Raw genomic sequence first — 25,064 nt, forward strand, 5'->3', positions numbered from 1 at the left:
ATTCATAACCTGGATATTACCATGTGAATAATTAAATGAACAAAAAAAGTGAATATAAAAATGTCTACAAAGAAAACGTCTATATCTGTAATAAGTATAATTATGTATCCCTAGTTACACATATATTGACAAAAAAAACTTATCTTATTTGGCTGAGAGAGAGTTCAACTAAATCGTTTCATATATAACTTTTATGTATTCAAAACTAGTATTACGCTTATAACCCACCTCATCATGTACTGGGCATCTGAAAATGTAGTGATCTAGGTAAATGATCAAGCCAAAAAGTCCATAATAGACATTGAACCTACTTACAGCAATAGCAATATATTGCTATATATATATATATTCTATATATATATAGAATATCAAATAGAGTTATATTTAGGAGTTAGGAGTTATATATAGTTAGAATTATATCTAGTAGTATAATTTCTGTTTTTGTATCCCGTAGTCGACAAACCCTATGACACCCAAAATAAAATTGCTTCGTATTAAAGGAATTATCGGTGTAGAATAATTTTAGTAGGGCTTCGGAACATGAATTATAAGTAAATAAGATTGGGCGAAAGCTGTAGGTGAAGGTAATGAAGAGATTAATTCTAAATGTACCACGGTTAATAAAATTGGCCATCATGATAGTACGGTACTAGATATCAATTGAGCTGTGTGTATACCTTAAAACAATTTGACAGATGAAGAGATATAGAGCAATAGCTTCGTATAAATTAGTGTTAATTAGGTAATTAAGCTTATGGCTTTACCTAGTGCGATTAGAACAATTCTTGCCGCCATAGGCAAGTTAGGTATATTAATTTATATGAGGAAGAATAACATTCCTACCTTAAGATTCATTATGTTTGGAGTGTGTCCGTTTAAATGTAACACTCTTACAGTAAGCTTTGTAATCCGATTATTGATCCATTTATGCTACCAAAGATAATCAAAGCTATTAATGTGAACAAGTATTAACTTTCTAATGTTTATTCTTTCACTTTGTGTTACTCAATGGGCGTTAAGTTAAAGGAGGCTACCTATCTTGTATCTCAATATCTATACAATATCTATTCGTTTTATTTTAGTAAAAAACATTAAAAGTTTTACCATAAGTAATCAAGATGGATAGCTATTTATCCGCCAATTATTTAATTGTACTTCGCATTAGATAAAAATTCCTTGAATTAATGATTTCTGGATAAAGTTTTGTTCTTTAAGACTTATCCGATATTTTCGATTTAATGTGCAAAATAAAATGACTACAAAAATTACACATATAAATTATTGTATTGGACGGTAACAGTCACGTACGTAACGACCACACCCATCAGCTAATTCGAAAGAAAAAAATAGAACATTTTTCGGAAACTTTATAAGTTGTTCAACTTCAATTTTATGTCAAAACTTTTAACACTACGAAGCTACGAAGTTGAGTCCACAACGTACTCCGATGTACTTGAATGTATGTGTGACTTTTTACATGGCTGTTGTAAAAAGATTGTAGCTTCAAGGACCAAAGTCATGTATGTACGTATTCCCTCTATTCGCATCTATGAGTTTCTGAATCTGTGTGCATCTATCTTTGTCGCTTGTTAATGGTTTCATTTGTTTTATATAAAACCTTTATTTCAGATAATCGAATTTTATTATTTATGAGCTCTTTTCATATTTTGTATTCCGAGGATTTTTTCTATTTTTATTCACGCAACATTGAGGATTTTCTTTTTACTCTGACTTTGCTAACAAAATTTGTCATATCTTAGCACTTTTTTCACTGCTTATAAATTTAATGTCTTCATATTTTCGTTAAGGCGTTACATGGGGAACGGATGACATTTTGCTCGTGGGTTTTGATAACTTTTTTTACATTTGCTGCCAATTTTAAACTTTTCGTTTTATGAAACAATTTCTTCTTTTTTCTTCTTTTTTCACATTTATTGAGTACTACAAGTATGTGTATCTAAACTGTGAAGTGTAAGGTTTTCTGGGACGATTATTGCTCGAGAATATGCGTGATACTGTTTATGAGTGTAAAGAGTTTTAATTGCTTTCGCTGTTGGTGTCACTTATAAAGACAATTTTCAGGGGTTACGCGATGTAAAAAGTTTTTCAATTAAGTCGTTGATTGGGTTTCTGCTTTGTTTCTCTTTATATATTTATTTTAATAACAACCATGAAACAATACATAATTTTATCACCTATTTTTAGTCGCACATACTTTGGGTGGTAATTAAAATACTTGTTCCCTTAATGTCTTTATAAGTTTTTATAAGCCACTTTCATGTGCTGTATAAAGTAAGACGACATTATTATAAAAAGTTATATATTGTATGCTTCAAGCTAGGTATTTTAGTTTAAATTCAATAAGAATATTTTATAACCACAAAATGTGTTAATATTTGCTATAGATACATTAAAGTGATCATTAGAGGATTTAATTATTTTATTTAATATTTTAAAAAATTTGCTTGAAATATTACAAAATAGTATTTCTATAAACTGATTTTTTTAAAGCTTAATCGTAAGTTTAAACGAAAATTTCAAAATTAATATCATTTAACTAATCACATTATGAATGTCGCAAATATCTCGAATGTCCAAGTCCAAATTAGACAATATGGGGTGGGCGTTACAGCTGTGTCTTTTATAGTTCAAAAACGCAGGACTTCTTTCAACATAGAGATATTTCAAACAACTGTGAAGCAAACAAACTTGCTAAAGCAATAACGCTGCTCTTCGATATTAACTTTTCAGATACCTGTATAGCCTCAACGACTAAACTAGCAAATAAACATAAAAATTTGACTTTAGAAATGAAAGACTGGGAAGGATAAATATTCTTCACAAAACAGAACACAAAACTCGCATAATCAAATTAGATAAAATTAGCTGTAGTCAGTTGATGAAACTAAAGTGGAAGCGACTCAGTGCTAGGGAATCGGTACTGACACTGCCACTGCATGTAATACAGTAAGACTATATCTACCATTTTATGAATTTCGTAGGCATAGTGACTTTGTTGAGAAGCAGAAAACTGTACTCTACCTATGTGTCAATGCCCATCATTGGCTAGGAGAAGATTCAAATTCGTTAGAGCTTTTTTTGCTAACTAACCTGTCATGCTTTCAAATTTGAGATATATATATATACCAATATTTACTATAAAAACTCTTTGTCGATAGCCTTCTACTATTTCTATACGAACTATATTTAAGTATTTAACAAAAATCGCTTTGACTTATAGTTACAAAAAGTTTACTAATATCTTTACATATATTGGCTCTGTTTTTATTTATTTGTAATTGAACAGTTGCAAATATATAAAGTTTTCAGGATATTTAAGTAAGAATAAACGTTATTATACAAAGACACTTATTATACAAAAATTCATCACTAAAATCAAAAAAAAAAAAAAAAAAGAAAAGAATATTTTAACAAATAATTTATAATATATAATCTAATTCATTTACTCGTTAAAGACACCGGTTTCCTATTCAGCTGCATTAAATGCAGGAAAAGCCTTTTGAAATTTACGCAATTCTTTAGTGGCTTTCTGATCCAATTTTTTTGCTTGCTTTTTAGAAAGTGGTACTTGGCTAGACTTCTGCGCCTCCTAATAAAATTACTAATTGTAGTATTTTTTAATTAAAATTATTAGTTTACCTTAGTGTCAGCACAATTATTAATCGGTACCCATTTTGGTTCCTTAGGCTTGCCATTTTTTTTTTCATCCATGACCAATGTACTCTTAGTAGATCCTGCGCCCATAGTGCTAGATTTTGCGATATCTTTCGGATCTTTAAAGAGTTTGTTTTTGATTTCTGACGCCGTAATCAATCTTTGCCCATAATCCACGTTTTTAGTTTTGTAACCGGTTTGCTTCTTCGATGCCATTTTTTTTAAATAAAAGTAACAAAATCTCTCTAAAATAAATATTATTACTAAAATTAAATTTGTATTTTTAAAATAAGTTGAAATAAGTTTTGATTTTGAAAATAAATTAAATATCACAAATTACTGAGATTAGATAGTTGTTTTTTTAAAGAGATTTTGAGGGTTTTATAGTTTTTTAACTTTCACTTCAATAGCGAGATGTCAAACTAGAATTGACGATATCTAAGTTGGTGTGTGCTTGATGGGATTTCAAGGATATCAACTGTTATGACCACTTATGCATGATCAAATGATTGATTTACATTTCTACAATTTTCAATAAAGGCTGTTGAATACGTTAAAACAAATACTAAAAAAATCTGTGTTAAACTTAATCAAAATGAAAGAAAGTCCCACTCAGCCAACTACATAGGATACCCCTGCGCTCCGCAAAACCTAAAAAAATAGAATGTCTCCACATTAATCTCACCAGTCAGCCATCATTATCGTATGCCGATGCTGTGAAGAAACGAAGCAGATCCCAGCAACTTCCGTCCAATTCCCACTTGCCGGTTTCGCACATGGAGAAACTTATGGATAATATGCAGACACAACTCAATACAATGATGAAAACTATGATGCAGGCTATGTTACAAAATTTATTACCAACCCTTGTTTCTACGGTCCGTCATCAGTGAAAAGATAAATAAACGATATTAGTTCAAGTATAGTTAAAGTTTAGTGTGGGGCAAGGATAAGCCACAAAAGAGTAAAAGTGCGCAACAACATACAAAGGAATTATGTGTCATGAAGACTAGTCATGATGTGTAGTGTACGATCCTGGTCTGGGACCTGAGGGCATGAGGTCTCACTTTGCTGACCTCACAAAAATTGAGAGCCCTTATTTAAGACGTTGAAATGTATCCACTTTTTATTTATAATATTAAATTGTCTGATTATTATTCATTTTGATGTTTTTGAATTTTTGAAAAGGCCATGATTACATTTTCCTAAAGAAAACCCTGGACATCTTCAATAAAGAAATAATGTTTCAAATATAGAGTTAATATAGTAGTCTCAAATATAGTAGCATTTTATTTTAAACCGCCACCACTATTTTTCATGTTTTCTCCTATCAATACATATAAATATTTGTCAATCCTCCATTGCATATGAAGGCAAATTTTAAGACCTTTCTTCACATGCAATATTCTCATACTCACTTAAATGAACATCAAATATTTTTTAATTCTAAAACTTCACCTTTATTAAAAATAGCTGTTTCTTGCTTTCATGGTAATGACGTTAACTGTTTGAATATTTTTAATATGAATAACCCTTATAACCCGAATATTTAATATATAGTTAATACAATTTATAAACATTAATCAAATCAATTATTTACCAGAAATCCTATTACGTCGCTATTAGAACCGAAGTGTGAACCGTGCTTGGTTGGCTGTATTTGATAGTGCTAAAATAATGTATCGCAGAGTTCGCTATGTAGATTTATTTTTTTTTTTTTACAACAGCAATGCAGATACTTTAACACTCTATGGCTTTGTATGTAATAAAAAAATTGTTAACATTAATAACAAAATTCAATATATACAAAATATTATAAGCATACTTAGGCTTTTCTATATCCACTGATATTCTGCAAGTCAGAAATGAGAGTTTTGGCGCTTCTTGCTAGAGTTGCGTTTCTTAAATAGTAGTAATTTTTAATTTTTAGACAAACTATACTCTTATTACTTTATTATCCTACAATAAATTTTATTTGTATCAAATAAAGCTCTCAAATGATATAAAATAACAAGCTCAAAATATTTGTTTAGAAGTAAAAAAATTTTAAACGCAATTATGTCAAATAAAAGTTTTAATAATTTTGTTTTAACATTTCACATGGCAACTTAGATTAAGTATTACTACTTAATATAATAGTTGTTATATTGTTAAGTTTTTCATCAAATACATCACAAAAGTATATTATTTGACGTGAGTTGATGTTTTCGTCTGTGCCAATTTTGCAATCCTCCCACTTAATTAACCTTAATGAATCCTTTTACAATTTTATTACTCACATGAATAAACAAATTAAAATAAATGCTATTGACTGTGAATGCCATAAGTCGTATAAATAACTTCATGGCACACAATCCAATTATTTACCAGCATTTGGTGACATACTCGTATACCGACACCAACATACCAAATGTGACAACGGAAAAAAGGATAAAAAGTATATATATTGTTTGGTTTCAATGTCGCTATTTGTTTAACAGAGTGTACATTAGAGTTATGCTACTACCTTCGCCTACATTTGATATAATCCATTTTTTATTTTCAATTTCAAGCTTAATACTTTCCTATCTCACGTTATGTGTTACGTTAGATTTCGTGACATTATGCTACGTTACGTTACGTTACGTTCCTTTGCAACCTGCTATCGGCACAATAAACATCTTTTCTAGTTAAATTGAAAATTTCATTAAATATTCGCACATTTTTTACATGTGAGTGCCTTTACAACTACCTATTATATCGTACAATACATATAACATGTCATATGATTGTACCTGTACATTCACATATCACAGATAGTAGACACACGTATGCCATGTGCCTGGTAGTGCCTTGTACAAGCACATTTTTCCACCTTTTCTCATATAGATAAATACGCTGCTATTGTATTCGAATTTATTTGTTTTTCATACAAGAGCTTACGTGAAAGTGCAAATGTTGCCACTTTAGAATTTGGGTCCCCCAGCATATCTCATCAAGTGATACTTTATAAAAAGTGTTTAAACTTTAAATTCAAGTTTTTTGTTTCTTTTATTATTTATTTAAGAATTTCTTTTTTAACATTACAAATTGTTTGTATAAAAGTTTTATACAAAAACTTTTTATAAAATTAGTCTACCATTATTTTTAGTACTGTTAGCTAGCACTTTTTTTCCTCCTATATTTTATTTTTTCTTATTGTTCATTTTAAAAATAACATATGAAACAACAACAATGCTGGCTTATTTAGTCCAACCTTTTTGAAATTGCTTAACTAATAAGCACCTCAAATCACATGGTTTCCAATACTAAAAATTCGTCTATTCTGAACGATTTTTGGAAGTACATACGAAATTTCCGGTTATCTTTCAACGAATGATTTCGTTAATTATTCGTATTTCGTGTTGTCATTGTACGGAACAAATATTTTATTTGCTCCATGTATTATTTTACTGTTAAAAGATATAAAAAAATATATTTTGTTTATAACCAGGTAAAAAAATATTCTCATCAATAATTGCAAAGAATTATATATAAACCGAACAAAATCGCCATTTTGTCTAGAATTGCCATTAAAAGTAGTGCTTATTTTATTAACTCTTTTGTGACATGATTACGAAAGAAAACCTAATATTAGTAAGCAGTTTTACTGTTTTTGATATATTTCAAACAACAACACTACTGGCTTATTTAATATAATTTCTTCGAAACCGCTTAACCGGTAAGCAACTTACAACGCAGGATTGCCAAAACTATTCGTCTATTGTGAATTATTTTAGATATATGTACAAAGTTTACAGTTGACTGTCGAAAATATTACTATAATGTTAATTTTTTTCTTGCCCAAAGAGATGCGTCTTTATGACAAAAAGAAACTATTTAAAAGTTAAAAGGATTCGAATAGCAAAGAAAAGACAAGGACAAAAATTTTATTTAATTTATTGAAATTTAGCCTGACACTTGCAGTCCAAACAAATTATATACGGACTATAAACTAATTAAGAAATTCGAATATTTCCTAAGACACTGATGATGAGTCAGCGAAATTTCAATAAATTAAATTAAATTTTTGTCTTTGTCTTTTCTTTACTATTCGAATCCGGCTAACTTGAAAATATTTTTATTTATTTTCATATTTTGTGGATATATTTTTGACATAAAATAAACATTATGAATAAAGCGTAAATAATTAAAAGCTCTTAAAGCCAAATTAAGAAGTCTTACCTATATGAATATAATTGTTGCTTGTTCGCAAAACAATCACAGCTTCAAAAATATAATGAGCAGAGTATATATAATGAGCAAGTGGGACAATTTGAAATATTATTTTGCTCTAAGACGGGTTACTTGTAACAGGCCTTTGTCTGTTTGCTTTCTATAGATCTTTTGTTGTTACTCTCACTATAAAAAAAAAATAGCAGGGTACTGTTTAAATCGATATCAAGTTCGCTCAGGTAACTAATCATGGGTTTCAAATATAAAACCCGAATCGTCAACTCAAAAGAACCATATAAGTATAACAAATTTTTTAAATTTTATTAAATCTTTTTTGAGAACAGGACGATTTTGTATTTTTTCTTATCAACGGCACACAAAGCGGAGAAATCTTGTTAAAAATTGTCGTATGGTTGATTTGTTAATGTAGAGCTTTCTAATATATATTCAGAACTTCCTTACTTTTATACATAGACTTTGTTTCCATCATATTTAACAGATACTTTATTTGTTCTTTTTTACTATATATACATATATATGTATGTAATATTATCCTCTTAGATGGAGAATATAGACTCTATTAGAACATTATAGTTTATATAAGCTCAGTTTTACAATGTACACTTAGCTTAAGTCATTCTTAAGTATTCGATATTCGCCACTGAAGCGATACTTAAAAAAATAAGGTTTTATTAAATAAATATATATTTCTTATTGATAATATAATATCGTAATAATTTTGTTTCTATTATTTTTAGGTGGTTCCGATAGCAATAAAGGAAAAAGTAAAAAATGGCGCAAAATACTGCAATTTCCTCACATATCGCAGTGTATACATCTCAAAGACAAACTAGGTAAATATTTTTATTAATACATTATCTTTTTTTTTTCTTTTTTTTTTATCTTATACATATTTTATCATATTTCATAGATATAAGTTATGGCTACGTCATAGACCAACAGCCTATAGGACGCGTGCTATTTCGACAGTTTTGTGAAAATAAACGTCCTATTTATTTTCGCTATATATCGTTCCTTGATGAAGCGCAAAGGTTAATATCACAAATTATAATTATTTGATGAATAAAATAAATAAATTAATAAAGTTTATTAAATACTATACTTAAAAAATGGTACAGATACGAAGTGGAATATGATGAACAACGAATATCCATAGCACGTGATATTGGTCATAGATTTTTGGCAATAGGCACACCAATCGAACTGCAAAATGGTATTCGCAGCGATATAGAGGAGTGTGATGGTAGCAGCAATGCAAATGAAACTACTACTACAACTACAACAGCTGAGACTGAAAAATGCAACAATACCACCGTCAACAATAGTTGCAATAGCAACAGCAACAATCATAAAAATATTGAGAATGACGTCAGGAATCATAATGGTGACGAGCATAATGGGATTATGGAAACTGTTGATGGACAAACGACGCAGTTCGTTTGCAGCAATGATAGTGGCGGTGGTGGTGATTGTGTAAAAGATATCAATTGTCTCGATTGTCGTCATGCCAATAGTGTTGTTGGAAAACTGATTGGTGAAGGTGCTGATGAGTTGGTGCTTGATGTTCTTAATGATGATCTCATAGCTCGAGTCCGTGATAAGATAACAAGTGGCAGCAAAGAACTTTTCGAACCATGCGTTACTGCAGTGAAAGCATTTTTGGCTGGTGAACCATTTCGAGAATTTGAGACTTCAATGTATTTTCATCGGTGAGTTTTTCAGTTTCTCTTTTTTTTAACTTTGAAATTTTTTTATCAGTTTTATTCAGTGTTTTAAGTGCAGTTAGGTAGCAGTTTTTATTTTCTATTTTTTTTTTTTTCAACTTTTGTTAATTCTAATCCACGATAGAAGTAAAGCATTTACTGCATAACTTATAAAAATTTAGATCAATAAGACAAATTATATGCAACGTGATATTGACTTCTTTAGTTTTAATTATGTTAAAGGTTTTTTGTTCAGCATTAATTGTTTAATTTTTTAATTTTTTATCAGTATATATAAACATATAATAAATGATGAAAAATATGAATAAAAGAATTGTAAACTTGCGTAAAAGGGTTTCCCAACGCAAATAATAAAAGTTAATATACGCCTACACTGCTCAACTGTTTAAATATTTACTTTATAAAGTATGTAGATATGTATTAAATTCTTAATATATACAAGAAAGCAAGTTTTTCTTAATAATAATAGCGAGAATAAAACAAATTTCTTTTCAATTGAAATAAAAAATTGTTTAGTTTTTCAGTTTTGTAAACCTCTTATCGAAAAGTATTTTTAGTATTTTATTTGCAATTGTAAGGAATTTCATACAGACTGTGTCATACTTGATTTTTTAAGAATGAAATTCTAGTAAACAATTCTTTTGTACTTTAAAATATAATATTTCAAAAGAAAAATAGAGATTTAAGATTCAAATGCCAGGAGAAGTTTGTTATTATATGGGTTTTATTTTAAAAGATTCTGCCTTGTCATAATATTGGAATGGTCTAAAAGTATTTCATGTTTTTCAGTGAAACTTTAATTGTTTATTTTAAAAGTATTTTTAAGTATTTCAACCTCCTTCTTCCATTTCCTAGTTAGTTTTATATTTTATATTCCTTTCATAGTTCTCTTTTGACGTTAATTTTATGTCAACAAGATAATATTACAGAGATGGAAATAAATAATAATCTAACGATATGTGGGTGTAGTGTTATTATTCTAAACACAACAACATTTACAGCCACTTTTTTTTGTTAATTTCTTGCTTTTCATTAACTGTATCGTAGAAATTCAAATGATTCCTAGTTTTGATATAGTAAATTATATTATATGATAATCCTGCAATTCCATAAAAGATACTACCATCACCATTCTTGCCCTCAATCGCAATTTGTCACTGTTTGTCGAGTTTAATATGTTTTAAGCAATATTAGGTCTATACATAATTAATATATATAATCCACTTTTTATCACTATTTACTATGCATCTCAGAAATGATCATACTTCATTCTGTTTCAAAGCGAAATTTCATGTAGTTATGTTATGTTATGTTAAGCCTTTTCCGAGTTAGTGCATCTGGGCAGTTTTACTCTTTGATAGCTGGGTGGTTTCTGCAGAGTCCCACCCATCTCACTAACTAATTTGTGTATTCCTCATAAGCTTCGTGATTATTCAATGACTGATATAAGATCTGCGTACCGCTCCGTGCGATTAGTGATTACTTTGAGATTAGATAGTACTAACTAGGGTAGCCTGTCGGTTTTCGCATATAGCTTCAGTGCTCTGTTCCGTATCTATTTTTTGACCGGATCTATTCTAAGGTCTCTTAGCATGTCATTCGACCGGATGTATCATGGTACTTTGAAGAGCCTGACTTTAAGCAACTTGTAGCTTTTGAATAGTAGAGCCGCGACACACCCATAAAGTAGTGCTGGTCTAATTATCTGGCTGTAGATCAACTCCTGTTCTTCACGCTAAAAATGTTGAGTTTGAAAAGTGGTTGTAAGAAGTGCAGTGTTTTTGGGCAACTACTTCTTTTGACTTGTATGTGCTTGTGCCGAGTGAACCGCTTATCAAATGTGATTCCTAAGTATTTAATGATGTCCTCCCAATTAATCGCGATGTCACCGACTCTCACTCTCGCTGGATGTTGCCTGTGTTTACGAGTAATAAATAGTGAGTGAGTTCATTTTGTTTTATTGCAAATGAAATAGCTTAATGTACTAAGAACTCAAAAAAATATCTTCATTTTGAAACCTCCCTTATATAAACGTTTTAAAATAGTCGCCGCGTGGTCAATCATCAGTTTCTTTATAATGCCATAAGTGCTCACAGTTTTCGTAAACCTGATCCATAATTTCGTTAACTTTCTCGGTGATAAGTCGCCCATCAATGTAGAGAGTGTTCTTCACATCCTAATTTCTAAATTAAAAGTGGATGAAATATTTCCTGGTATTTGATTGGGATATAATATCACGATTTTTTTTCTATGCTTTTCTTCGTCCCTAACCAAACTCTATCTAATATATAGTAAGTTGGTAACATACTTCAGGCCTTTTTATAAAGAAACAGATAGATACTTCCCAATCTCTTATGGAATAGGTAACATTTACAAAGTTATTAGGGTAGTACCTTAAATATACATACTTTTAAAATCGAGATTATTTCTTAAAGTTACTTATATACAAATTATTAATAACTATTTATTTGTAGATATTTGCAATGGAAGTGGTTGGAAGCACAACCCATTACCTATAAGACATTTCGTATGTATCGTGTGCTAGGCAAAGGAGGATTTGGTGAAGTTTGTGCATGTCAGGTAGGTTGCCAAATCAACAAATTTAAAATTCTAATCAACAAATAAAAATGTTTCCCATCCTCTGTAACAACAACAACAACAACACAACAGGTACGTGCCACAGGAAAAATGTATGCATGCAAAAAACTAGAGAAGAAACGTATTAAAAAGCGCAAAGGTGAATCAATGGTCCTAATTGAAAAGCAGATACTACAAAAAATCAATTCACGTTTTGTAGTTAATTTGGCTTATGCATATGAAACTAAGGATGCACTTTGTCTGGTGCTGACCATCATGAATGGTAAGTACTTAAAAGAATGTTAATTAAAATCAAGTGTGCCTTGATAGGCTTCATCATATAGGCATCATATGCTCTTCATATTAAGCTCTACATAAAAGCTACTGGTCAGGAATTTGCCTGTGTAGAAAAAAATTTCTGAAGCACTTGCAATTAAGGATGTTAAGGATGCTGCTTAACATCCATGCAATCCATGTAAAGCAATTTTTTTTTCTATTACAAATTGCTGACAGAGTTAGGAAATGGTATATAATCTAAAAATTTGTAATACTGTTTGCAATTCATCCTTGTATATCAAATTTCAACAATTTTTCGGAAATAATATTTTTGTTTTATGCATCATGCACAATACGTATAGGAAGTGAATATGCATATCATTTACATTCTCTATAAAAAAAAAGTGCAAGAATTTAAAAGTATGCATATTTATATTAAAAGTGCTTACATACATATTTTTTTTCTTAAATCAAAAACTGAACACTCTTTCCAATCTTTCAACTTCTTATTCCAGGTGGAGATTTAAAATTTCATATATACAATATGGGTGGTGATCCTGGCTTTGAATTGGGACGTGCTCGTTTTTATGGTGCTGAAGTGGTGTGTGGGTTGGAGCATTTACATCAACAAGGCATTGTTTATCGCGATTGCAAACCGGAAAACATATTATTGGATGATCACGGTCATGTACGCATTTCGGATTTAGGCTTAGCAGTGGAAATTCCAGAAGGTGAAATGGTGCGTGGACGTGTGGGCACAGTGGGTATGTAAAAATTATAAAAATCTTAATATTCCAAGTAATTTAAATAAAATAAAATCGAATTATTATTTATAGGCTACATGGCTCCTGAAGTCATTGACAATGAAAAATACTCATTCTCACCAGACTGGTTTAGTTTTGGTTGCTTACTATATGAAATGATAGAAGGACAAGCACCGTTTCGCATGCGTAAAGAAAAAGTAAAGCGCGAAGAAGTCGATAGGCGGGGTAAGGGAAGTTTTTCACCATATCTTCTCATATAAATATGATATATGAAATTAATTTTTATATAATTATATTTTTAGGAGGATCCAGAAAAGTATTCTAGTAAATTTAGCGATGATGCCAAATCTTTGTGCCAACAATTGTTAGCAAAATCAATCAAGTTACGCTTAGGCTGTCGTAATGGACGATATGGGGCACGTGAAGTTAAATTACACCCCTTTTTCGATTGTATTAATTGGAAACGACTTGATGCTGGCATGGTAGAACCACCATTTGTACCAGATGTAAGCTCATAATAATTATAAAAATATTTTAAGTGCGTGGTGGGAAGTTTAGAAAGCGGAAGTGAATTTAGGATGGGTGGGGCTTAAAATTAAAACAACCGGGATCAAGACGGAAAAACCTGCCCATTTCAATGGAGTGGGTCCAAAGGTCGATTGTTTATGGTTTAAAGTTTTTGTGTGCAGTAGTGCAAAAGAACAGATGGGCGATGTCATAGGGGGTAAAACTGTAGATTGCGCACTACCACAATATAATGTATTAATTTTATTTTTCAGCTTTATTTCTAATTTATAGTATGTTTGTAATAATTTTAGTAAATATTTATGTAGGAAATCTTAATCTTGAATTTTATTTAACGTTTATTTATTTTTATAGCCACATGCAGTTTATGCCAAAGATGTGCTCGATATTGAACAGTTTTCAACTGTAAAAGGCGTAAACATTGATGAATCCGATGCAAATTTTTATACGAAATTTAATACAGGCTCAGTATCAATTTCATGGCAAAATGAAATGATGGAAACAGAATGTTTTCGTGAATTAAATGTATTTGGTGCTGATGAGTGTCCCCCACCAGACTTACTTATCAATGCAACCCCAATACCAGATAAAGCGGGTTGTTTTCCATTTAGAAGAAAGGTAAAACTTTTCTTTTATTATGACTATCCAAAAAAAGTTATATAACAAGTTTTTTTATAATGTATTACAGAAGAAGCAACCTGCAAGAACGCAGCCAATACCCATTCCTGAACATCTGTTAACCACTAGTCATAGTGTATCCTCAACTACAGTTGAAAGCTGATAGAACAATTGAATTAAAGCAAAATTTTTTTGCAAATTTCACTCTAACTGAATACAAACTAAAGATACTTTAAGTTATTTTTTTCAATTTTTATAAATAACAATAGTTACACACTCATACGTAATAACATAATTAATACACGTAACATAAAAAAAAACAAATTAATTTAAAAAAAATTATTTTTCTTTATATGATATTTATTTTTAATATCAAAAATATTGAAAAGACTTTTATATTGAAAAAAAAAATTACTGATTGTAAAAAGTCTCAGCAAATCAGTTTATGCTATAACCTTGCAAACTTGAAAATAAAATAAAACTTTTAAATTGTTTTAATAGAAAAAAAATTAGTAGAACATGAAATAGAAAAAAATAAAGAAAATGTGTTCCATTATTCCAAAAATAAATTAAAAATATAATATCTTTTTTAACTACACAATTGTGAAATATGTTAATAACATATTTAAATATATATTACCTAAACAAATAATGCATAATATGCATTTATCTTTAAATATTTCAAAATCCAATTTTACTGCTGAACCATGTAATAAATGTTTTTATTCAAAACAAAAAAATATAAATAATTAAACATTAAAAGATAACCATAAATAAGCATCAGATTATTACATAAACTGGTCCAAAGGCACTATTTGATTAAAGAAATACTTTTAATTATTATGAGAGTTTACGAAATAAATATCTGTAATTTGTAACTCTAACTAGTTAATCAGCACATTGTCGTATTTATTAAATTTAAGTAAAATCATGCAAACATTTAGTGTATTTCAGCTGCAGAAGCAGCAACAAAATATTCATTTTAAATATATATATAATATTAAAAAAGCATCATTCAAATATATAGTAAATAAGCAGATTAAAATATTCGAAAAACAAAATAATTTTAAAATATTTCAAATAATTGTACAAATTTTTACTACTCCAAAAAAGTATCTATTACACCAGATTAAATTACTTTATCCAAATAGTATTGATAAAAAAAAATAAAATATAAATAAAAATTAGTTCACATGAAATTACTTTAAATTTTAACCGTTATTAGACGGCAATAACTTTAAAAGTGCCCCTTTTTTTAGTATTTTTTATTAATAAAAGTAAGTCTTTGACTGCTTTTGATATTAAATTATGAATTTGTATTTACCGCATTTATATATATAAATTAATAAAGTATTTGGGTTTAGTTTTGTATACTGTGACCCTATGCTATCTTAATAAGTTAATGCAAAATGAAGTTATGTACTTCGGGAGTAGTAAATATTGAAATAAAATTTTACATATAATTCTTTTATATAATATTGAAAACCAATTAAAAACTTATATTAGTATTGCTGATGATAATTTAAATAAAATGTAATAAAATTACAAAAGCACAAATTTATGTTAAAAAAATAAATAAAATTTTTATTTTAAATTTTTTTTATGAAAATTATACACTAACAAAACTAAAAATTTGATCTATATGCAAAAATTTTGTTAGGCTTTAATTAAATAAAAAAACGTTGCAATATTTTTTTATTATATTAAAACTATTATTTGTTAAATGAAATCTCTTTTATAAAACACTTTGCACAAATAACTATTATGTATATTTTTATATATATATTTTATGTTCCATTTTTATATGTTTTTATATTGACTTTTTTAACTCATAAAGTGTTTAGCCTTATTTGAATTTATAGTTTTAAAAATGATTGTTAATAAAAAAAAGTGATTTGTAATATATTTTATTTTAGTGTAATTAAAATTATTTATATGTATACAATTAAATTAACTTTTTATATTAATTTAAAGAAGAGCTTAAAATTGTGCTAATAATATTTTTAAAAAAATTTTTAAAGATTACGTACACTTTATTACAAATATAAAATGAATAAAAAAACAAAATAAATTCAGCAAGAAAAAGTGAAATTATATTAATTCATTGATAAAAAGCAGAAACAAAAACAAAATATATCGTTGTAGTTTTAATTGGTGTCATATAGTAGAAATTAATAAAAAAAATAAAATTTTTAAAAATATCTCAAATGCTTGAATTAATAACTAAAATAAATATAATAAAAAATAAATTGTTTAAAAAAATATTTATTTTTTCTGAAATGAAATTTATTTTCCAAAATTTGACATAAAATCGAACTGTTTTTAAAGTATGAGGAGGTTGGGTAGATTGAAAGAAGATTTTAATATAATTACAACACTTTTTCTCGAAGATAGCTATTGCCCATTATCATGCCTTTAAAGTGAGCACACAGTTAAATATATCAATGGCAAAAAGCTCATAAGGGTCGTTCTTGCACGCTCTACTGATGGATTTTATCTTCAAATTATGAGTATATCGACCGCTATATAGCAATAGAACTGACATCAATGGGTTTGAATACAAATGAGGTCTAACAGTCTCGATACCAAAGTGTCATTCGCGTTTGCAGAGCAACACAGTTTTTAATCGACCTCAGCCTGAAAGACGCCTACCATATGTAGCAAGAACACTCCTAGCCAAATTGAGGTCACGTATAAATACACCAATATGCGCTCCAAACATTGCACGTTTACCAAAACGATTACCATCTATTATCATGTTTAACGCACTTACTTTTTTGACTCTTTTTGATTTATAGCTCTCACCCATCGACGTAGTGAGGTCCCTTCACCACTCCATTATTTTAAAGATCTTTGTACTGTAAGTGCTTTCATATTTCATGCTATATAGATCTACACGGATTGCAACAACGAGGAATACTCACTGCTATTTCTGGTACCAATAGCGGCAAACAGTTATCCTACATAGTTTCTGTATATAATCCTATTATATTATTTTTGTTAACATCTTGTCATCTTTTTAGGCTTTCAACCGTTATTTCTATTATAAGTCCATGTGCTATACTACACAAATAAAGTAAAAGATATGCGATCATTCTATCTTTATTATCTTTGCAAGTCTAGTCAGGAAACATTCTATTAAACATTAAACTCACTTCATGTATAATACTGGACAAAAGTTTAAAATTCGATTTAGCTGGTGGTTTGTTGATTTCTTATCATATAATCCATAAATCCATCATCTCCGCATTGTGAATGCATCTATACTGCTAAGGAGTTTAAACATCAGTGTTTGTATTAACCCATAGGTTTCCTCATATCTTTTGGAAGTCTTTTCTGTAGATGGATAAAAACTATGCAACACTATTTCCTTTATTTCTTTTCCAACAAAGTGTACAGTGAAATCGTTCAGGCGAATATAATAGAAGAGTTCACTTTCTATGAATATTTTTAGGTGCAAACCTCGCCAATGAACAGGCGTACAATGCAATTATAGAAAATAAATATCAGAAAATTTAAAAAGAACCGGGAATTGTTTTAATGAAACAATTTCTTAGTTTGGAATAAAATATCAAAAATATTTGCAAAAGTTCAGCTGACAGTCAGTTAAGATTGATTGGATGATTTCACACGAATCAAAACTGGTTTCGGTTAAACTTACGAAACTCATCTATGTTTTGATCTATGATTTTACTTGTGCAAAGATTTGTAACTACTTCTATTGGTGTTTTGAATATTAAAAAATCGAGTCTCATGATCACTTATACTTGTATACTTACATTTAGATTTTTAAATGGTTTGAATTCTAAGAAAAGGAAGGACCTGGTCCCTTCCTTTTCCCATTTCCCACATAGATTCCCATATGTGTGGAATAACTGAACAAGTGAACGTGTTCTTGTACAATAATAATGTATTATAATACATAATTATAATCAATATATTTATTATAATATATAATTTATTATAATATATTATTTATTATTCATTGTAACTACTTGGAATTTATTGTTTATTATTAAATCTATAAAATTACAATTTATATAATTTTATTATATATTTTTATAAATAACAAAAATATATTATAAGTATTATAATATTTGTATTTTATTAATGAAAATATTAATGAAAATAACATTGGATTTAGGTGATTCTAAGATAATTAAACAAATACACATTCTTTCTTCGTTTTCTCCTCGTTAAACTTTTGTATACCCCATTTTTAACCAAAGTTCATTTATATGAATTCAGTCTGATAAATTGACCCAGTCCTGCTCCGCTCTAAAAATTAATCTTTAGAGAAATAGAGAAAAAATGTAAGATTATTTTGCATTAAACCATTTATTATTACCATTCTTTACTCTAGATGTTTTTATATATGATCTATCTTATATTTTAGGATACTTTTTTATTATGCATAAAAAAAATCACATTTGCAATTACTATAATTTAAAAATTTATTATAAAGTATTAGAAAGAAATACCGTGCAAGAAAAATTTTGATGAAAAAAAACGAAAAAAAAAATTTTGATTATGAAAAATAAACCGAAATAAATTTATAACCTTAGTGCTAATAGAAACGCATCCAAATCTTTAGGTATTTTATAAGAAAAAAATTGTTGTATTAAAGCACTAAATAATTTCTACCAATACTTAAATTTTTTCAATCTTCTCTTTAACAACTTGTGGATTATCTCGACGTATTTGCTCAGCACCCATCTCACGATAATTGAATGTACAACTATGAGTATTTGAATATCTATGAGCTGCGCAAAATATTAGTCCACATCTACATTCAAACCCTGTAAGACCTACTTTTCGTCCACATTTTGCGCATCGAATCTTTTTTTTGACCGGTTTATCCGCCTCATGGGAACTACCATCATTTTGATTAGAACCAGATGCTACAGGATCTGAACCAGAAGCGTTATCATTTGGATTTGTAGAGGGTTCAATGGAATTTGGTTCGGCATTTACTTCAGACTTAGATGCAGATGGTTTAGGGTCTGTTTCTGACGGTAACAGTAATTGTGATTCTTCGTTAGTTGAAGCAGCAACATTTTTCATTGTCTTACTATTACCCTTTAGCATGCTTTCATTAGATGGCCCAACTGTATTTTTACTAAGAACTAATCGCTTCTTCTTGCCATTTTGTGCTGTGAGCTTAAAACATACTGAGCATAGACCATCTGTATTTATGGAACCGTAGAATCCACATCCAAAACGACAGAAAGGTTTATTGTCTGATTTTTTTTCGTCCTCTTCACCCATTTCTTTTTTTTTTTTATTAGATTGCATTAATTTGAAGAAAAAAAATATTTTAATAGTTTCTTTTCTTTCGATTTTAACACATATTAATATGGTTACCTTGAAAAATTGGCGGTTTCTATTTCATTGAATAAGACTCTGCACAATGTTTTGAATGGTGGTCTATAATAGATTTTAATATGAAAAGATATGTTTCTAAAAAAATTTGTTTAAAAAAAATTAGTTATTGAAAACAGAAAGGCAGCTAGTGTTTTTCACAATATAGATTTACGTAATGTGAAATTATAAAATTTTAAATAATTTACTATTATAAAATGCTTAGATTAATGGAATATTTTAACTAAAATATGAACAATATAAAAATATTTTTTATATTATTGTTCTTTGACAGAATTTTAGTTTCAAATAGACATACTTGGTAACATTTGGTTTTTGAAAATGACGTTATCATTTCACCGAGCTATATCTGAATCGGGCCCGTAGCCAGATGGGGATTGAATGACTGAAACTGGACCCGATGAATTATATGTATACACTATCATAACTTCATAATAACTTTTTTTTTATATTATTGAAATATTTTAAAAGTCCTCCCGATATAGATATCTGGCTATGTGCGTGGTATGTATATCCCTGTATTACATACATTAAGACCGAAAGGTTTTCGGATATTCTCATTTAAAATTCGCGCGCTGTATATTTTTCGATATTTTAAGTTTATGTAGTTTGGCAGCACTGTTTAATTACTATGCCAAAATGAGCGCGATCTGTCGGACAGTTCGTTTACGGCAGCTGTTGAAACCAGTTCACCTCAGTAGTGCGTTGCGAAAAAAACAATGGAAAAAAATATTGAACAAAGAGTTTGCATCAAATTTTGTTTTTCGAACGAAATTTCGTGTGCAGAATCGTTGCGAATGCTACAAAAGGCTTATGGGGAATCAGTTTTATCGAAAACTCAAGTTTATGAGTGGTACAAAGCCTTTCAGGACTGTCGTACGACCGTCGAAGACATGCCGCGTTCTGGACGACCTTCGACCTCTACCACCGACGAAAACATTGAAAAGGCAAAGGAAATCGTGTTCAAAAATCCTCATGTGAGTGTTAGAGAGATAGCACGAGAGCTAGGCATCGGTCGTGAGATGGCTCGTTTGATTTTGGTGGACAATTTGTGTATGCGACGTGTCAACGCCCGGCTTGTTCCGATTCACCTCAATTTGTTCAACATTATCAACGATTTTAAGGCCAAACATTCAATAAATACCATCGAACAGCCACCGTATTCACCTGATCTTGCACCGTGTGACTTTTTCCTGTTTCCCAACCTCAAATTACCACTCAGAGGAACGCGTTTTGAATCCATAGAAGACGTAAAACAGAATTCGCAGAGGGAACTCAAAGCCATACCGGAAAGCGCCTATAAAATTTTTGATGATTGAAGACGTTGGCATTTGTGTATCGTTCTAATGGAGCATATTTTGAAGGAGATAAATAAATATTGATGAAGGTTAAGAATTTTGCGTTTTATTTAAAATTTCCCGAAAACTTTTCGGTCACAATGTACATATGTATTTTCATAGGTAAATGATGAAAATGTTAATAAATAAAAACAAAAATATGCTTGATATAAATAATAATAATATTAATAATAAGTAATTAAATAATTATTTAGTGTATGCAATTAGTAAATTCTAATAATTTATTATTATTAATAATAATAAATAATAAAATATTATTAATAATAAAATATTATTAATAATAAAAAATAATAAAATATTATTAATAAAAATAAATAATAAAATATTATTAATTAAAGTATGCAATTAATAAATTCTAATAATGTGCTTTGTACTTACCTTCTAATCCTCCAAGCTATAAAAGATTGGTCATCCGAAACTTATAAGCTAAATGGTCCGTTTTCGCTTGCGTCCGGATTACTTTAAACTAAATAAAGTAAACAAACATCACTATTAATAAAATGTGCAAATTTCAGTGAAACACATTACACAAATCGAATTTTATAAAAAGAGTTCACATATTAAATATTTATTTAAAACAATACGAAATAAGAAAACAATATCAAGCAATTTATTAAAGCAATTGAGAAATCTTTTTTGTTCCGAAAAAAGTTGGATGCGTTCTTCGTAAACAAAATATTTTTCTGAATTTATATGTTCACTATGTTATAAGTAATTTATATTTATTTTAAATTTAAATTTATTACAAGTTTGACAATTAAATCACCGCAATTTATTATAAAATATTCTCTTCTAAATGCACGAATGGCGCAAAACACAAAACAATTCAACTAACGGAAAATGTGGCGTATATTGACATAAATCAGGGATGTTCAATTAAAATAAGTTTGTCCAATACACACTGAATAAGATGGACAGCTAGATTGACGGAAATCGGGAGACAGATATTACTATCTCACTCAGATGCTGACCGGACATGAATACTTTTGTAAGTACCTGTATCGCATGGGATGGATGCATTTGCCGAACTGCATTTATGGCGATCGCGACTGTGACGACGCAGAGAACACCTTCTTTTACTGTAATAAGTGGCTCACAAATAAAGAAGAGATAATAGAGCAAATTGGTCCTATAAATCCCGAAAATATAGTTGAAAAGATGAAAGCGACCCCAGAGAGTTGGTGAACGATAGAGTCATATGTGATTCAAGTCCTCAAAAAAAAGAAATTAGATCTAGAAAGGAGAACTAGAAACTAGAACGAAAAATATAATAAATAGAGTAGACACCAAGAAAATGCGGTGGAAAGTGGTGATCTGGACACAGATCAAAAATCACAAGAGCGTGACTTGAAATGCCAACATAATCGACCCTTCTCGAAGTAATGCGAAAACATATGTATATTCACATATATTCTGAAATTAATGGAATTCTTTTTCGAACTACCTAAAGCATGAGAAATGCACTAAATAATTGGTAAAATGAAATAACCTATTTAAACAAAATATTTTGTAAAAACTAAGAGCAAAAACATTTTATAGACATCCTGGTATAATAGTGTAAAATTCATATTAGGTCTGTTCCATTATCTACTCTTAGTAAATTTGGGTAACACTGTGTGTACACAAGCGCGTTCTACCAGTAAATTTTCGAGTAAATGAGAGCATCTGAGAGAACGTAACATCCCTGTCGAAATTTGAAAATGCTACTCAGCCTTTACTTGAATATTTTAATTGAAGTAAAATTTGTGTTCATGTATAAATCAGCTGTTTATACAAAGTTGTTCCCTGAAAATCTGTGTAAAGAGCGAAATATGTCACTTTATTTGTGTTACGCTCTCAGTTTGTACTCTCAGTCACGGTTGCCACTTCAAAATTTTTTTCTGTACCAAAATTGGTTTAAAAAGGTACCATTTCTGTAAAAAAAGGTCCAAAATTTTTTTATTGTCTTTTTATAAGAAAATACAATATATATAAAATGTACAAAAAGTATAAAACAATACAATATCCACAATAAAGTTGGGTCGCCGAAAATGTACCATTTTTTGAACATGAGTACCAGAGTACCAAACTGAAAAAAAAGTACCAATTTTGGTACTAAAGTACCATAAGTGGCAACCGTGCTCTCAGTTTCTATAACTCGAATTTCTCTATATCTCGAAGCAAAATTTTTTTCCGTATCGATAGGCATATGGAGAAAGTGCATTCTGTAAGCCGAATTTTTGTTTTTTATATAAATGCATTTTCCTGTTAGGGGAAGTCCCTATTTCGAAAACAAATGTTTAATTTTTTCTTTTTTATCTTGCTTCTTTGTGTAAATGCCGGTTGTTGGCAGCGTGGTTTCAAATGAATAAAATAACTTCCAATGGTACTCTTTACGATAATATTAAGTTTTACAATGAAATTTATACATCAAGCTTTCCTACAGATGACGATATTATTGAACACTAAAACTCTAAATTACTGGATCCAATTCTAAGCGCAACGGAAAGTGATGATGAGGGTTCGATGGATGTAATTGTTTATCAGCCTTCCAAGAATGAAGTAGAAGACTTATTCAAAATTCTGAATTTATATTTGCAAACAAATGATACTACAACTGATAGTGATAAGAGTATGAATAAAGTGGAAAAAAATTAAAGTCCCAAACCCTAATTTCTGAATATTATACTTCATTATAACTTCTAAGCTTTATTTGATTGCAAATAAATAAATATCTTAAAATGTAATTCTAGTTTCTTACAAAAATAAAAAAATATAAAAAAATTCTCTAACTCGAAGTCCCTATAAGTCGAACCTTTTTTTTGCAAAATTGGACTTCAAGTTATGGAAGTTTGACTATATTTGGTATATTAAAGTAAAATTAGTACTTACAAAAGTATTAAATGAACCTCTAAATGATTAATAATAAATTAAAAAAAATCAAACATTGTTGATTCACGTAAACGATTCGTATGAAAATATATAATCGCTCTTACCACGTAATGGACTCCAATAAAAAATAACAAAATACGTAAGGGACTTGAACTTGAAACCTCGTGCACAGTATTTAAAACAATTTAAGATTTTTATTTAGTCAAGTCAAAATTTTTGAAACTGACTCAACAGAAAAAGTTGAATAAAATAAATATTGTCCATCAAATCCAAGCAACAATTTTCTATATGACGAATACGTCCAAGCACACTAAATAATTTTTACTATTATGTTACAAAATGTATAACAGTATTCGCACAGTTTAGTAGTCTAATAGGAGACAATGTTATACAGAAAGTCATATGACAAATGGTCATATACGCGCAGGATAATGCAGGTAATGCTAGCACCTTTATTCCTCAGTCTAGGTGCGATAAATTTTTTTTGCTTCAAATATGAGTGCACAGATATCGACAAATCTCCCCTCCATCGCTTAGATTATTCTTGTCGTAGGTAAAGAATAAGAGAAAACTGTGATAGTGGTTTAAATGCACACCCAAATAAGATCAATCAATAAACAGAGTGTGATCCTTTACATCATCTTATTTGTAGAATGTGAAAGACAAACAACTATTAACTCCTGCACCCATCGCGATGAAGAGCAATTGTGGTAGCGGTGTGAATAATGGTACATTCAAAGAAAGCAGTTGCGAGAATTTGACATTAAAAGAAATTTAACTGAAACGATATAACTCGCTCCGTAGCCTTCCATATACCGGGGAGTTTTAGATATTCAGCATGTAAAAGTAATCTATTTATATCAAAAATTATCAAATACTCTCAAAGTAATGTAAATGGATAAATCTCGATTCAACACTTGATGAAAAATACACATCACTAACAATGGATTTTGTAGAACGCGGATGATCACTTAGGAATGGGTTGAGAAGGTAAGAGAGGCAGTAGACACACGTGCATTTAACATTGATTTGTGATTATTTTACCGAAAACAACGATTGTTGACATTTGTAGTTATTTA

At 29.3% G+C, this 25,064-nt stretch overlaps 3 protein-coding genes across 7 annotated transcripts in view; 1 reads left to right on the plus strand and 2 right to left on the minus strand.

Moving 5' to 3' along the window:
* LOC119678615 (G protein-coupled receptor kinase 2) overlaps positions 1–14,675 on the plus strand; it is a 63,979-nt gene extending 49,304 nt beyond the window's left edge. The window contains exons 2-11 of the mRNA XM_038090550.1: positions 8,628–8,723; positions 8,801–8,921; positions 9,009–9,599; positions 12,089–12,194; positions 12,285–12,474; positions 12,983–13,231; positions 13,304–13,461; positions 13,534–13,737; positions 14,111–14,374; positions 14,445–14,675. Coding sequence (XP_037946478.1) covers positions 8,628–8,723; positions 8,801–8,921; positions 9,009–9,599; positions 12,089–12,194; positions 12,285–12,474; positions 12,983–13,231; positions 13,304–13,461; positions 13,534–13,737; positions 14,111–14,374; positions 14,445–14,537 — 2,072 coding nt within the window. The 3' untranslated portion in view covers positions 14,538–14,675. The remainder of the gene's footprint in view (positions 1–8,627; positions 8,724–8,800; positions 8,922–9,008; positions 9,600–12,088; positions 12,195–12,284; positions 12,475–12,982; positions 13,232–13,303; positions 13,462–13,533; positions 13,738–14,110; positions 14,375–14,444) is intronic.
* On the minus strand, positions 3,283–5,659 carry LOC119678617. 2 transcript variants are annotated; one of them, XM_038090554.1, is made up of 5 exons: positions 5,501–5,659; positions 5,276–5,344; positions 3,661–3,920; positions 3,468–3,610; positions 3,283–3,390 (listed from the first exon to the last, which is right to left on the minus strand). In XM_038090554.1, the coding sequence occupies exons 3-4, from the start codon at positions 3,889–3,891 to the stop codon at positions 3,488–3,490; spliced, it is 354 nt and encodes a 117-aa protein (XP_037946482.1). In that variant the 5' UTR covers positions 3,892–3,920; positions 5,276–5,344; positions 5,501–5,659; the 3' UTR covers positions 3,283–3,390; positions 3,468–3,487. The 2 variants fall into 2 exon arrangements, with proteins under 2 accessions (XP_037946482.1, XP_037946481.1); XM_038090553.1 differs by having other exon boundaries at positions 5,276–5,429; positions 5,501–5,658.
* Positions 14,676–18,868: 4,193 nt separating the features above from the next.
* On the minus strand, positions 18,869–24,206 carry LOC119681270 (AN1-type zinc finger protein 6-like). Of its 4 annotated transcripts, none has more exons than XM_038094412.1 (4): positions 24,090–24,206; positions 21,493–21,580; positions 19,739–19,801; positions 18,869–19,644 (listed from the first exon to the last, which is right to left on the minus strand). In XM_038094412.1, the coding sequence occupies exon 4, from the start codon at positions 19,640–19,642 to the stop codon at positions 19,025–19,027; it is 618 nt and encodes a 205-aa protein (XP_037950340.1). In that variant the 5' UTR covers positions 19,643–19,644; positions 19,739–19,801; positions 21,493–21,580; positions 24,090–24,206; the 3' UTR covers positions 18,869–19,024. The 4 variants fall into 4 exon arrangements, with proteins under 4 accessions (XP_037950340.1, XP_037950341.1, XP_037950344.1 ...); XM_038094413.1 differs by lacking the exon at positions 24,090–24,206 and adding an exon at positions 21,861–21,929; XM_038094416.1 differs by lacking the exon at positions 24,090–24,206 and adding an exon at positions 21,881–21,899.
* Positions 24,207–25,064: the final 858 nt, after the last annotated feature.

Source organism: Teleopsis dalmanni, chromosome 2 (genome assembly GCF_002237135.1).
Source record: "Teleopsis dalmanni isolate 2A chromosome 2, ASM223713v2, whole genome shotgun sequence".
NCBI lineage: Eukaryota > Metazoa > Arthropoda > Insecta > Diptera > Diopsidae > Teleopsis > Teleopsis dalmanni.